Source organism: Calidris pugnax, unplaced genomic scaffold (assembly GCF_001431845.1).
Source record: "Calidris pugnax isolate Ruff unplaced genomic scaffold, ASM143184v1 scaffold133, whole genome shotgun sequence".
In the NCBI taxonomy this organism is placed as follows: Eukaryota; Metazoa; Chordata; class Aves; order Charadriiformes; family Scolopacidae; genus Calidris; species Calidris pugnax.
Window position 1 is genome coordinate 4,709,895 of NW_015090977.1, and position 14,046 is coordinate 4,723,940.

A 14,046-nucleotide genomic window follows, 5' to 3' on the forward strand; every position below is an offset into this window, starting at 1 on the left:
CAGGGACTACAGACACAGGGGAAGCTTAGCAAAACTTTATTTTTCAGAGTGAAGATAACACTTTTGGTTTTAGCCATGGACAATTGCTAAAGGTCTTGCAAATCACAAGTGAAGCCCAGTCCCAGTGCTGACGGCTGGATGAATTTTTCATTTTTCCCTAAATGCACTGTGAAAGACAGCACACAATGGAAAAAAAATCAGGATAAACGCAGAACACCATCTGAATACTGCTTTTGAAGCTAATGATATTATTGACTTACTTGAAATGCAACAGAGTATTTTATTTCAGCAGTATTTGCTGACTCTGGATTTAGGGGGTCTGTAATTTTCCCTAGGAGAATATTATTCACCTAACAGAAGACCACAGGTACTAACATTAATTTTCTATTACTATTAATTGCATGCATCCTGCAACATCGATTATCAGGCTCTTTTTATGCCTATGATCTCCCTGCATGGACATTGATCCAGAACACGCTGCTTCTGTAACATTCCCCAAGTCAGGAGAGGAAATGGGCAGGAGCTTTGTGCCTGCACGGCATTTAAAATACCTCAGCTCCAGCAAGATGCCAAATGATGGCAAGCTCACCAAGTATCTGACCCTACAGAATACAGGTTCTGTGTCTGTGGAAATCCCTGGAATTCACACCCAATATATTGCTTCTGGAATCTAATCTGGCTCCTGATTAACACAGTAATTAAATCCCTACAGTAAAGAAGAACTGGTGACAGCAGTTAGGGAATTCCAGCGAGCATTCCTCTCAGTGGAAGGTGTTGGCCTCGACATAATAAATCCTGTTGGCATTCACCAGTGTAACTCCAAATACCAGAGATCTCCTGGGGTACACATGGAAATTCCCTGTACAAGCCTTCACCCAACATCTACCCAAGCCCAACACTACAGTTCATTGACAAATATGCCCAGAGTAAGAGCAATGAAATTTAGGATCCAAGAGCGCTCCGTTTGTTTATTTTTATGTTCTAAGAGCTATGTGATTGGTATGGATGCAACGCCATAGACTTGGAGAAGTTTGCAGACATGTCAAAACACTTTATACCTGTGTATGTTCTGAAGTGAATTATTTCCTTGCCTGCTGAGGATTTTTAAGTTTCTTTTGCTGCAGAAAATAAATGACAGTGCTGACTTTACAGTTGGTGGATGTAAGATTCTGCTGCGGCAACCACCTTTGGAAAGTGAGGTTTGGGCTGAATCCCAAAGGAAAAGCATCACTGCAACAGGATTCCCAAGAGACAGGAATATAAACTTGTCCAAATCTGTACCCTGCTTTACCTGATGTTAAAGAAAAATATATATTAAAGAGTAACTAGATGGTCTGATATGTGGAACTGTTTCTGTATGATGACTCTTCCGTTTGAAACGGAAATGGCCGAGGGAGAGTATAAAAGAGATAAATAAAGTTAAGTGTGGCCTAGAGAAGATGAAGAGGGGAAAGACTACCCATTTCTTGTAATACATGAGCTGCAGAGCAGTCAGGCTCTGTTCCCCCAGCAGAACATGTAACTTGTACCTTTTCTGCAGTGTCCTGCAGATGATTTAAGAGTACTTCATGCACGAAAGCTAAAAAAAATATTGTACAGAGGAAAAGAACAGACACGTGTTTTGACTTTTCCATGGTGGCAACTGCTCCCAGCACCCAGGGCCCCAAACAGACTTGAAACATCTCTCTAAACTCCCGGAGACTCGGCAGCACATCTGGGAGCAGGTCCAGATCACTCAGCGCTGTCAGGCTTGTCCTACCCACCAGCCTATAGCACCTTGTTTATCCCTTTTTTTATTTTGTATACAACTGTCAGCACCTAGTCTACATCAATGTATAGCTTGGTGTGGCTAAACAGGCTGATCAATCATGACTTGTCACGCTTTCTCGCCGCACGCCTCAACAGGAGATCTCATGATAATGAGGAAGATGACACATGCCACCAGTGCTCCCGCACTCGTCTGCCTAAGTGAGAACAGCACATTTTGCTGTCAGGCCGAAGGGAACATATTTTCATAGGCATCCCTCCAACTTGTGTATAATTGCCTAGAAGTGGGAATTGGAAGAGAGGGCCTGCATTTGGAGAACTCTGAGCAGTGAAAGAGGCTGCATCTGTAGCGAATTCAAGTCAATGAAATCCAGTGTAAATATGATTACTCGTTGGTTATAATTTTTAAATTTTATATTGTTTACTATAAACATTATTTAGCTATTGTGCATAATATTTCTGAGATCTCTCATTAAACTGTGCAGCTTCTGCTTCAGCAACTTCTCTGTTAAAAGCTGAGAAGGGCCAAAGTGGAAAATACCCTATAAATGTTAGCAGCTTCTGAAAACAAACAAGTTTAGCAATCTGGACTAATTAGGAACGTTGCTGGCTTCGAGTGAAGCAGCAGAATAATACTAAATCTGGTATCTTAACTGTACCTGTTCAATATTCATTAGCACAAATTTCTTGGAGAAAAGTCTGCTGCACTAATTAAGATTCTCAATCCCAAGCACAGCTGATAATATATTTATTCAAATTCTTATATGCCATTCCAGCATTGTTTCTTTGTATTGGTGTCTCTGGGCCAAAACCTACTTCAATGGTTCAAATGTGGAGAAGGTTCCTTCTGATACGAGAAAGCAACTAAAGAGATCAACATCTTATTTCCTTTCAGCGGGACTCAATGATTTAATCATAACAATGAAATAAACCTGCGGCCACACCTGACTTCAGGGTTATCAGTTCTCTGTCCTTCATGACAGTGCAGAGCTTCCCTGAAATACAGCACACGCTGGGCCTCTTTTCAGAGCTCAGTGACTCAAGACCTAAGAGAAAATCCTCTTTTTGCTCTTATGTGGGAACATTAGATGGTGAAAGCAGCGCAATTCTGATGCCATCCAGTAGAGGACACTTCCAAGCACCCCTCACCAACTGACCCAGGTGTAACACACAACACAATGTGTGTTGTGTTATACATACACACACATACATATGTGTGTGTATATACGTGTCTGTGTGAATGTGTATATGCAAGTCAGAAAGAGCAGTCTTGCTTACTGCAATGGGATTTATAAATATTCAACAGTGGACATCTCTAAATCCACGCCCACACCAAAAGCCAGACTTTCTGTTTAAAAGCACTACTTGCATCAATATGTGAATATTGCTGTTCCTCAGGGACGACTTAAAATTAGTCTGGAGCATTAGCATTACTGTTAGTTAGACCCTCCCTGCTGTCGAAACTGTTCATTTTGTACAACTGCTCAAGGCTCGCGGGAGCAGACAGAGCCTGCTGGAGCAGCGCAGCACCCCGCTCCCCGCACGTAAAATAAATCCTTCTGGCAGACCCCGTACCTGTAGTTGTGGAACCAGTTGATCACGGTGCTGGTTTTCAAGTTGAGCTGCGTAGCGAGTTCCTCAATGGTTTTTGGTGATGGGTATGGCTTTTGCTGGTAGGCTCGTTTCAGAGCTTCCTTCTCTTCCGGCGCCAGCACCACCCGGGGCTTCTTCAGCTGGTGCTGGGGCTGCGGGCTGGCTCCCTGGCTGTAGTCGATGCCAGCGGACGAGGACTCGCAGGACTGGCTGTCGCTGACAGAGCTGTGTCGCCGTTTCATGTAGGCTGGAAGAGAAAGAAGCGCAGGAGATCAGCCCCAGCTGAATACAAATGCAAAAATCAATGAATATACAAGCCGAGGAACGAACGCGAAGATGACAGGCTGCACGGACAAGGCTGTTTGGAGAGAATAGAAAGGAAAGGGGCATCAGCAGAGATCAGAGGAAAGCGAATGCGGGGAGGATGCAAGAGGCAGAAAAAGAAGAATGGTTAAGAAAAGAGGGTAAATGGACTGGAAACCTGCCAGAGTTTTCTGCTTTTTCAATGAACGTGGGACATGAATAACAGGGTTCAGTTAACACGACTTATTTCAAATTCACTCTTCCAAGAGCGGCGAACTTCCACCTAAGCACCTGATCAGGAAAGTTGCACTTCATTTCAACTTCAATGGTTTTGGTTGTTACACACTTAAGGTGTACATACACTATAGTCTCTCTGACACTTAAGGTCTCTGTATGAAGGACACGAGTGTGGAAGCTGAAGGCAGCCACAGCCACCTCTCCAACACACGATGGCGCCCAGAGCCCGGAGATCCCCGCAATGGGCTGAATAATCCATCAGGCCTTTGGTGCTTTCTCCTACAGATCTTTGCTATAGCAGTGACAGGTTATGAAAGAAAAACAGCCCACAGCATCCTCCTCCCCTACACAAGGCTCTTTCAAAAATGCATATACTTTTAAGAAAGCTCTTGCTGCACTGACAGAGCTCGGTGAGGCTGATGGCAGAAGCCTGTGACACCACCACTGACTCTACTCTCCCCCCGGACAGGGACTGAATTATCCTGGCAAATTCTGCAAGGAAAAAGTCCCAGCAAACGCTGTCACTGAATTGATTGATTTACACCAGGCAGAGAGAGGTGGGATTTACTGCACCTGGCAGTATCATGCACAAGCATTGCTAATGAGGGGGCTGAAAACAGCAAATATAGATGAATCTTGTCAATAAAATATTTAATGGCCTGTTAAATACCTTCTAGATATTTAAGAGTTTAGGTATTCAAGAGCTGCAATTTGATAACCTTGGCTATTAAGTTCCAGATTACACCAGCCTGACATCGATCTAGCAGGCACTAAATCTCCAAAGCCAGGAGCTCCCATCAGAGCCAGGGACCGATGTGGCGCACGTCATACTGATCAGCAACCTAATTCTTTAAAAAATAAATTTTTCTCTCCCCGCAGCTCTCCCTTTAGGCTGAGAGCACACCAAGAATGAAAATGCAATGCAATCAAATAAACTGAAATGTTCAAAGCCCTTCCTTCTCACAAAAGCCAACTTCTTCTGGCAGAGCTCCCTACAGGACTGGCTGGGTTTTCTGTCTCCAGTGGGTTTCAGCATCCCATCCCCTACACGGTGGTACAGCCAGTGGGACCTTTTTACACTGTGTCTTACTATAATGGAAGTGAATTTTGAGCACACTCTGTAACCTTTGGGGGTATCTGCATGGCCCTCATTTTGTTTTTCCTGAATATGACAGATTACCTGTGGATTGCCTACTGTGTAAGATCACTGATATGGAACAGAATGTGAGTTGCTCATGATCCATCACTCTGCCATGATACAGTCCTGCACGCGCTTGAAATAACCATAAAAAACCAAAGCTTTTTCTTTTTTTTTTTTTTAAATAAACTTCATTTAAAAAAAATCACCTATTTAAGTTGTCGCAACCTGATGCAGAACTGCCAGGCGACCGCAGAGAAATGCATTACTTCAAGGTGACCTATGGGCCTTATTTTTGCAACCTTCAAGCAACTGTTACAACCTTCAACCACGGAATTAATCATTCCAGCAATATAATCTCACATTTATATAAGGTCTTTAATCTCAAAGACTCCTAGGTGTTATTTCAAACTTGCATTGACATGCAAAGTCTATAAACGGTTCCCTTGTCTCCTTTGATAGCGCAACCAAGAGGGCTGAAAGGCAGCATCTATCACTTCAGCAACGTGCAGCAGCTTAAAGGAGACCCTGAGACAAACCAGAACCTCGCGTGGAAGATGTAAAAGGTGTTTAGGCTATCTCGAACTGGAGCTTCTGGAATTTGGTCAGGCGACCGAGTTAACATGAGACACCACGCAACAGGACGCCCCGAATCTCAGCTTTCTCTGCTCTCCGTTTCTGGCAGGTCAGAGCTCCCATCTTTAGACTCTTAAGGACAGCACGGAGCTGTGACAGCTTGGGAAAAGTTTCATTCCTGCCCTCTGCCTACCTCTGCTTTTGGAACCTCACACTGGGATCACAAAAAACACAGTAGCTTATTTTGGTCTCCTTCATGTCAATGGAACAAATTATATACATGCACATATTTCCTTAACAGAAAAATAAAAGGGGTGTCCCACCCTTCTGTCACAACTAATTGTTTTTTCTGGAGCATAATCTATCCTCAGAACAAATTTCCATTGGGCCAAAGGCACAATCCTGGCACTTCGCCATGTGCCGAACTAGCACCCAAGCTTTAAGCTTTATGATGCTCTCTGGAAACTTTAGATGACATTTATAAAAGCTTTTCCTTTTTAATTCTTATTTTAAACATATGTGCGGTGTGTAGACAACATAAGGAGATCATTCAGCACATTTGCAGTGACGGGAAGGCCCAACTGGAATTTTGATTTGGAGAAGTTTGATTTTTGCCTGTGATCGGTCTCCACTTCTCAGGAGACCTATAAAAAAAACCCACCCCAAATGACATTTGGGCAAAGATGTGGATCTGGGTCAGAGATCAACTTGTCACAACTGGCTCTGTCCTCCAAAGTTTTACCACCTTTCTTTCCCCCTGCTGCTGCCAACCCAGCATCACCGTGTCCCTCTGGGAAGACTCCCCAGCACGTGCTCAGCTGTGGATGCAGCAGACACCACCGCAGAACTAGCGGCTGCCCACTGAGCTAAACCAGAGCCCCTTTTAATATCATTTTTATCTTATGCGGTATTGAACAAGATTATTAAAAAGCGAAATAATAGGGAAATAAAGGGAATTAAATTTTCTCCTGACAGCAGGCTTCAGTACTGTTCAGTGAGGAGTGTGAGGTTACCAGCAGCGCACACACCGGGAGGTTATAAAAGAGAGGAATGAACTCTCCCAAGGCAGGAAAGGTGGCGCAGAGCGTCTCAGCCGAGTGAGCCTGAACCCCCAGCTTCCTCCAAAGAGGTTAGTTAATGTACATTGCAAATTTTCAGAACCTCTTAAAACGGACATTTATAGCACAAACTTCAGACTGGCAGAACAGAAAGAGAGATATATGCAGCTCACCTTTATCATAATTATTAATTTACTCCCTTAATAAAATGTGGCAGAGAAATAATTGATAATAATGTTTCACTGGTAGCAGATACAGTTGCATTGTTCTTTAACTGACATTAGCTGAAGGGAAAGTTAAATTCTTAATGTGGCTCTAGAGCAATTTAAAAGGTTAAATCACAGGATCCTTACCTGCATGAAAGGATTTTGCAGAAAATACAGGGTTGAATTCACTTTGGAGTGCTCTGCTATGAGGACAGCACTTACACAGTTCAGGAGCTCAGTACAGAGTCTCAAATGATTTATAGCCTTATCTCTATTCAGGTGCCATCTATAGAGCATATGTATTGCACAGCATTTGATAAGAATCCAGTTTAGAAAATAGTTGTGAAAGGATATTGTCAGTCCTACTTTTAAATTATTTTTATTTTATTTTTCTGCATTATGGGCAATATTCTCTTTGAGGCTATAAAAATCCAGCTAGTTGACAATTTTATTTCTGCTATATTTCTAATACAGCAAAAACCATCATGGCTCCCTTTGGTTCACAGTTGTAAGTGGGAAACCCAAGTGGATTTTACTCCCTGTGGAAGACCATACACAATTTGTGATAAGATACTGCACTGCATTATATTATACTGGTTACCACAACAAGAATTTGAATTTCTTCTTAAAAGCATGCAAGACTAGAATTTTCCCAGAAGCTCCCTCACTGCAATTTTTAATATAATCACAAAGTTCTTGATCAAATGTGTTAATGCTTTCAGGACATCAGTCAACAGCAGCGCTTTCAGTGCACACAATTAATGCTGTCTGTACTAATATCATTAAGGGATAGCTCGAGAGATGTATATATCATTAATTAGTTAACTGCTGATAATGGCAGCCTATGAGTCTCTCTTGTAAAATCACACGAACATACTAAAACCAGGGCTCTGGATAACCACTGTTTTTCAGTAATGAATTTAAAATACAGAGAGTAGGATAAATTGGCAGGATATACTCCCTACTAAGATCCCCAATAACACCTTAGCTCTCTCACAGCCACATACTCATGACCCAGCTGTTTTACGTGAGCCTGTGCTAACACAATCACCTTCCCCCATCCCTATAAAGGCTACAGATTTAATTATTCTCAAATACCCTTTTATAGAGACTGCATTTTTCTTTCCTCCTAGTGACCATCAGTGCAGGACTGGCAAGAAGCTCTCCCAGGAATCAATGTGCAGTTCTTCCAGCCCAACATCTGTGACCAGCTGCAGCACTATTAACTAACAACCCAAAGCCAGCTCCCAAACTCACATTTCTCATTTGGTAAGGCAAGTTATCAGTGATACACCAGGGCCTCAGTAATTAATCTATAGGAGAATATAGCAACGATTTCACAACAGCTGGTGAATATTCAGGGGTTGGGGACGGCTCTTTGTTTGGGGGTTGGTTTTTTTTGGATATATCTGCTTGAGTTAGCATCAAATAAAGCTGCGAAAAAGCTGTCACGAAGTCCTTTTGTGTAACCTTTATGACACCGGATCAATGCTGCCTCTATATTATTTATGGAGAATTATAAAAGATAGGGTCATCTTTGAAATAAGGGAAAACATGAGTCAGCACATTCTGCCACGAGTTACCTTTTTTCTCCATGCGTTTCATATCCATCAGCTTCTCCACGTTGTTGGGATCGTTGAGCCACAGCTGCATGCGGACAAAGGGTTCCCGTCCCTTCAAACTCAGCTTGTGCCAGGGCTTCGGGCGAGCCAGAAGGTCTGAGACAGAGCCTTGTGTTAGCCCTAGGATTGTCTCCCCAAACAAACGCTGACCTAATACGAAATTGAAAATCGCATGAATTCATTCAGCTAAGAGACCAGCCTCACTAAAAAGACAGAACACGTCTACGAGATCATTCGTCAGTTATTCTTACTTTAGAATTGCTTGAAAACCCAAAAGAAACATTTCAAAGAATAAAAGCTCTCCCCCCCCGACTAAAAGTGCAAATATTGAGCTTTAGTTTAATCCTTAGGATCTGACTGTGGCAGAGAGGGGAGCTCAACACCTTTGGGGACCGGGACCTTACAGTGAAACGGTGTGCAAAAAATAAAATTAATGAGATTAAAAATAAACTGAATTTTCAGCTAAGCAGGCAACTACTGACAGCAGGGAGGCTCCTTAGCTCTGATGCAGGAGGACAGCACAACAGCTTTGTTCTAACAGGGCAATCCACACTTCTCAGGAGATCAATGAACCAAGACCAACACAACCCCCGATTCAGAAACGGTCACGTAAGTGTCCTCAAAGACAGGTGTGTGTATTTTCTGTGTTGTGGTATCTGTGGTGTTCTAACTGTTTTACCAACTGCAGATAATCACACCTTACAATGTAACAGCTTTTCCAGATTTTTTTACAGCCTCTACTGTACTTCTAGTTAAGATTACTTAATTTTAGTTCTCTTTCAAAATGTTATCATTTAGCAGGGTAAAAACCCTATAAACATTTCAATGTTCAGCCTCTGTATGTGCATGAGTAACACTAGTTTTACATGGTTAAGACCTAACTTAGCAAGAACTGTGGAAAATGCCTTTGCAGCTCAAACCCAACCATACAGCTGGTTTTCTAAAACCCCTTCACTTCAGTGCTCTCCCCAAGCTAAACCGCCTTGATACGCAACAGCTTTTGTTACAAGACAGAGCCTGAAGTCCTCTGAGTCATCGCTGGTGATTTCGGATAGAAGCACAGCTATCACCTATTTTCAAGATAACCCAGAGATCTTTCCAGACTGACTGAGTTCAGGCCTCAGGGTCTCCTGTCTCATCCGTAGCTTTTTCATGCCCTCACTAACGCAAAAGGGAACACTTCTTCCCCTCCCAGCAAAGCCAGCAGCCTTAGCTGGTGGCAACAGATCCCTAAGGGACAAGGTCCTACAACTCTGCAGGACATGCCCACACTTGCAAAAGCACCATCAGCTCTTGCCTTCCCAGCCTCATCTGATCCTGTCACAAACAGGTTGTGGAAAATATCTACTCCATAACCCTCTCCTGTGTGCTTAATTCCATGAATCTCCTCCTCCTCTTTACATACACCCCAAAACCTTTGGCCTGGCCTTTTTTTTTCACCTGTATGGGGAGAGGAGGGAAGATGGGACAGATCAGAAGCTGCAGAATGTCCCATTGAGACCTATGGGGCAGGTGGGTCTGCAGAGCTTCTGGAGGAAGCAGCCGAGATAATGAAAGGGGAAAGGAGGACAGGGCTAATATGACAGAGTCTGCTAATAAGCTCTAAAACTAACCCTGAAAATGGTTCTTACAGACTGAACAGAGAGCTAAATTCAGAATTCACTTAAGTCCTAAGTAATAAGCGATGTTCTGCTACCCTCAACATCAGGAAAATCACACAAAAGTAGTAACTCAGAGCCAATTTTGGATCATGCGCTATCACAGTTACCTACTCCCCGTTTGTATTTAAAAACATGAGTAAGGCCTTATCCATTTACCTTTAAACCTGCCAGCTACTTGCAAGATAAGACAGCTACTTTAAAGATCTTTTAATTTGCCTTTGTAAATAACTTTCCTTTAACGTTCCCTGCTGTTTCTAACCCCAGGCTGTGCTCGGGCTGCGATCTTCTTCCAGCGGCCACGAGAGCTCCGACAGCCGCCGTGCAGGGCCAGTGTGGCCACTGCAACCACCCATGGGGCTGCTGGGGCAGGGAACTGATCCCAGTCAAACCAACCTATCAAGAATATAATGGCCCCTTTTGACTCAGACCAACCGGTCTGGTTAATTGCGTGCCCACACAAAGAGGAATTCTGGCACAAATCAGCAAGAAGGTCAGAAACAAGCAGCTCAGAGCAGGTACTAGCAATGCTGCCGAAGGAACTGAACTTCCAACAACAGCCTCAAAATTGAAAATGCAAATGTGGAAGGAGGTAACATCATGTTCTGTAGGTGTTAAGGACAAAGCTAAAGATGTTTGTATCGTTTATTTTATCCCAGGATATGGCAGGCCAGGATAAAACACCTGAAAGGCTCCCAAGATAGCGGGGAATGTGTTAGAAATCATTCTCAGGAGGTAGCAGGAGTATCACACTCCATCTTCATTAGAGAGCTATTAATAACTGGAATATTTTTAAGCACAGGTTTCCTAATACTCCTGCTAATTCTCCCCATCTTTTTCCCTAATATCCTTCAGGCTTATTCCCACTGACGCAGCTCCTCATGGACAAAAACTTTCTGTGAATGATGCTGGTTTCATTAGTCCTGGCCCTTCCTGCAAAATCCCCACCACTGCGATCTCTCAATAGCTCCCTGCATTCGCTTCCCTCTGTATTTAAATTATATGCTGAACAACAGGGGATCACTGAGAATACATTTGGGACTGGGAATACTAGCAACGTCCCAGTGTTAATGCTGCCAGCATCGTTAGCTAAAATGGTGACTTTTGAAGGAATGACCAAAGGCAAGGGAGGAGACACCCCCAAACACATCTGGAATGGTTTTGCACAACCGTGGACTTTACTGGCCGATGATATTGGAACAACTGGGCCACCACCAGTTGCCCAAGACAGGATCAGAAGGCCCCGTGGCCTAGGACAGAGAGACCTGGGCACCGAGTCAATCTGGTGCACTAGCACACTGAGGGCGCAAAAGGAGACATTGAAACTGGTTCCACACCTAATGCAGAGTTTGGGGCACATTTCCTGGCTCTTCTGCTGCTTTTTAGGCTTGTCAGCCACACTGTAGGAAAACAAAAATCATGGGAAATAAAAAAGACTAAGTAAAAATGGCATCAAAGCAAATGTAAACAAAAATACTTTTTCAACCCTCTCTGGAACACCAGAGCAGGTACAGCACTCAACAGTATCTTGCCCAAGAACTAGGGGCTTGAACCTGCAAACCCTTACCGTGACCTGGGGCTTTATCTCTACGTTATCTCCTCTGAGCAAGCACCCACCATCTGCCCCTGCCAACAGCACGAGCAGGTACTTCTGCTGGGTTCAGAGGGACTAAATCTCACACAGGGTATGTCAACCATCAAGGCCATTTTCTTTTTTTTCCAATCTGTGTTAAATAAGAACTTGCAATCTCCCCCATCCCAATATTTTTCCCCTTTTAAAAAAAATTCTAAGGTAGTAACATGTTATTCTGTGTCCAGCCGAAAAAAGGCTTCCTTACTTCCAAAATAAAGGGGGTTTTACTTATATAGTCATAAAGTTCAGATGATATGGATGAAATTGTTTTCACTTAAGTACCATCATCAGGCTAAATCTAAACTTATCTTTTGGTCCCATCTGTAGTGAATGGAGAGAAACTGGTACTTCTGGAGAGTGATTCACCCCAACCACCTCAGACATCTATTTTGGGCATGTGAATGCAGGAAAGATGAATCCCAGGCCAAGCCCCAGAAGCACGTGCAGGTGACCCTGGGGCAGCCTCACTGCCTTCCCACCAGAGACCTCAAAGGACTCCGACAGGTTCCCCAACACCTTGTGCGGGAAGCAAGTGTCAAACACACGTGAAGAACTAGTGATTTAGAGGCAGAGTGGCAGTATTAAGTGTGGATTTCCCTACTCAGATCAGGTTATTCCCTCGGACTGTTCCAAATATACAGCCTTGTCAACGTTACGCTTAATTCTAGACCCAAAAACTCATCTGTAAGCAAAAGCAGCCTTAGCTTTGCACATCTCTAAGCAAAATAACCAAATGGCCCCATACACTTATCTACAGGTTCATCTAAACCTCAGCTGAGTCTGAGTTTACCCTCCTGGCTCTACAGGTATGCTATGCTTTATCTTGTCATGCATCTCCCTCTCCAGTCACGCTGGACTTTTTTACTTCACCTGTTCCTAAAATGCTGGGGCCCTGACCTGTAAGCGTGGGGAAAAGAGCATTTCTAAGGAGACATCTCCCTGGCTTTGGGGTTTTGGTCTTGACAGCCTGCTGGCCTATGGTTAGGGAGGTGGGAGCAGCATCTGGCTGGTGAGCCAGGAGCAGGGCTTAAGAAGAGCAAAGATACGATGACATTTTAAGTAGAGTGTGACAATCTTTACGGATTTTTCTACTGGTTTTACAAAACAAATAATCTTTTTTTACCAGATTAAAGCTTAGGCCAGAATCAAACCCAAGTATTCCTTTCTAAACGTCTACCGAAGAAAAGTATGACCGCTTTTATTTCAGCCAAGAAATGAGAATAAAGCGATTTACCAAGATTGTTGTCTGTTAGCACTTCTTTGACCCTTTTTGTGATGCCATAGGTATCCAGCTCAGGGGACATGGCAACGAGCTCTTGAATGCTGAGCGCCGAGTGGCCCGACAGCGGCAACGGTGTCGTGGATTGGGATTCAGAAGCAGATGGCTCGCTCGATTCTTGGGATTTGCCATCCTTACTTGTCTCTATAGCGGGACAGGGCTGCTGTACCAATTCAGTCAGGCTTTTCACCGATTCACTGGAACTCATGGGAGATTCAGGAGCAGGACTGCAACTGGCAGAAGTCTTTGGAGTGCTTTCTGTAATTAAAAAAAAAAAAGAAAAGAGCCCCCACTTTAGCATAATTGTAATGTTTTGATTGCAGGATATTTAACTTTCCTTCTCATTTATATTCTACCTACTTAAAGAAATGCCTAAGTATGCAAAATGCTACTTGTTATGACTTGGTTACTAAAGAGCCTCTTTTTAAAAACAGAATTATTTTCTAATTTTATCTTGAATCATCTCTGCTTTCTTATCAAGACAAGATGTATAAATACAAATAAAAATCAGGAAAAAATTGAAGTGCAATAGCCTGTAAGTTTGCAAGAAATTTCCTTGGTCAGGAAATCTCATATTTTGCTTTCCACAACAATTTTGTACAAGGATGCTTTTAAATCTACCGTTATAGACTGGTTTAAGCTTCCTTCTGTGACTTGTAGGAAACTCACTCAGCTGCTATTTCGCAGTGTCAATGAGGGATTTTCTACAACTGATACAACTTTATATCTTGAGAGCGTTATTGATTTCATTTTGTTTCTTATCACTCACATCACATTTTTGCACTTCTCTTTGCCCAGAAATAACTTAATGAGATTAAAATACAGTTTGTAATTATGTTGTATTAATTAACATGTTTGAGAACCCGACATAAAGATAGCTAGTGGAGCAGGAGACACTCAAATCTGTTATTGTGACACTTTGTTTAAAAGAAAGCTTTCTGAATCTGTTCGTTTGCCAACAACAATAGGTTCTGTA

General features: G+C 43.0%; 1 protein-coding gene across 1 annotated transcript in view; it reads right to left on the minus strand.

Annotated features, from left to right (window-relative positions):
* CUX1 (cut-like homeobox 1) overlaps window positions 1-14,046 on the minus strand; it is a 206,544-nt gene that overhangs the window by 11,291 nt on the left and 181,207 nt on the right. The window contains exons 21-23 of the mRNA XM_014953031.1: window positions 13,026-13,328; window positions 8,462-8,650; window positions 3,343-3,607 (exon numbers count right to left, since the gene is read on the minus strand). Of these exons, the coding sequence (XP_014808517.1) occupies window positions 3,343-3,607; window positions 8,462-8,650; window positions 13,026-13,328 (757 nt within the window). The remainder of the gene's footprint in view (window positions 1-3,342; window positions 3,608-8,461; window positions 8,651-13,025; window positions 13,329-14,046) is intronic.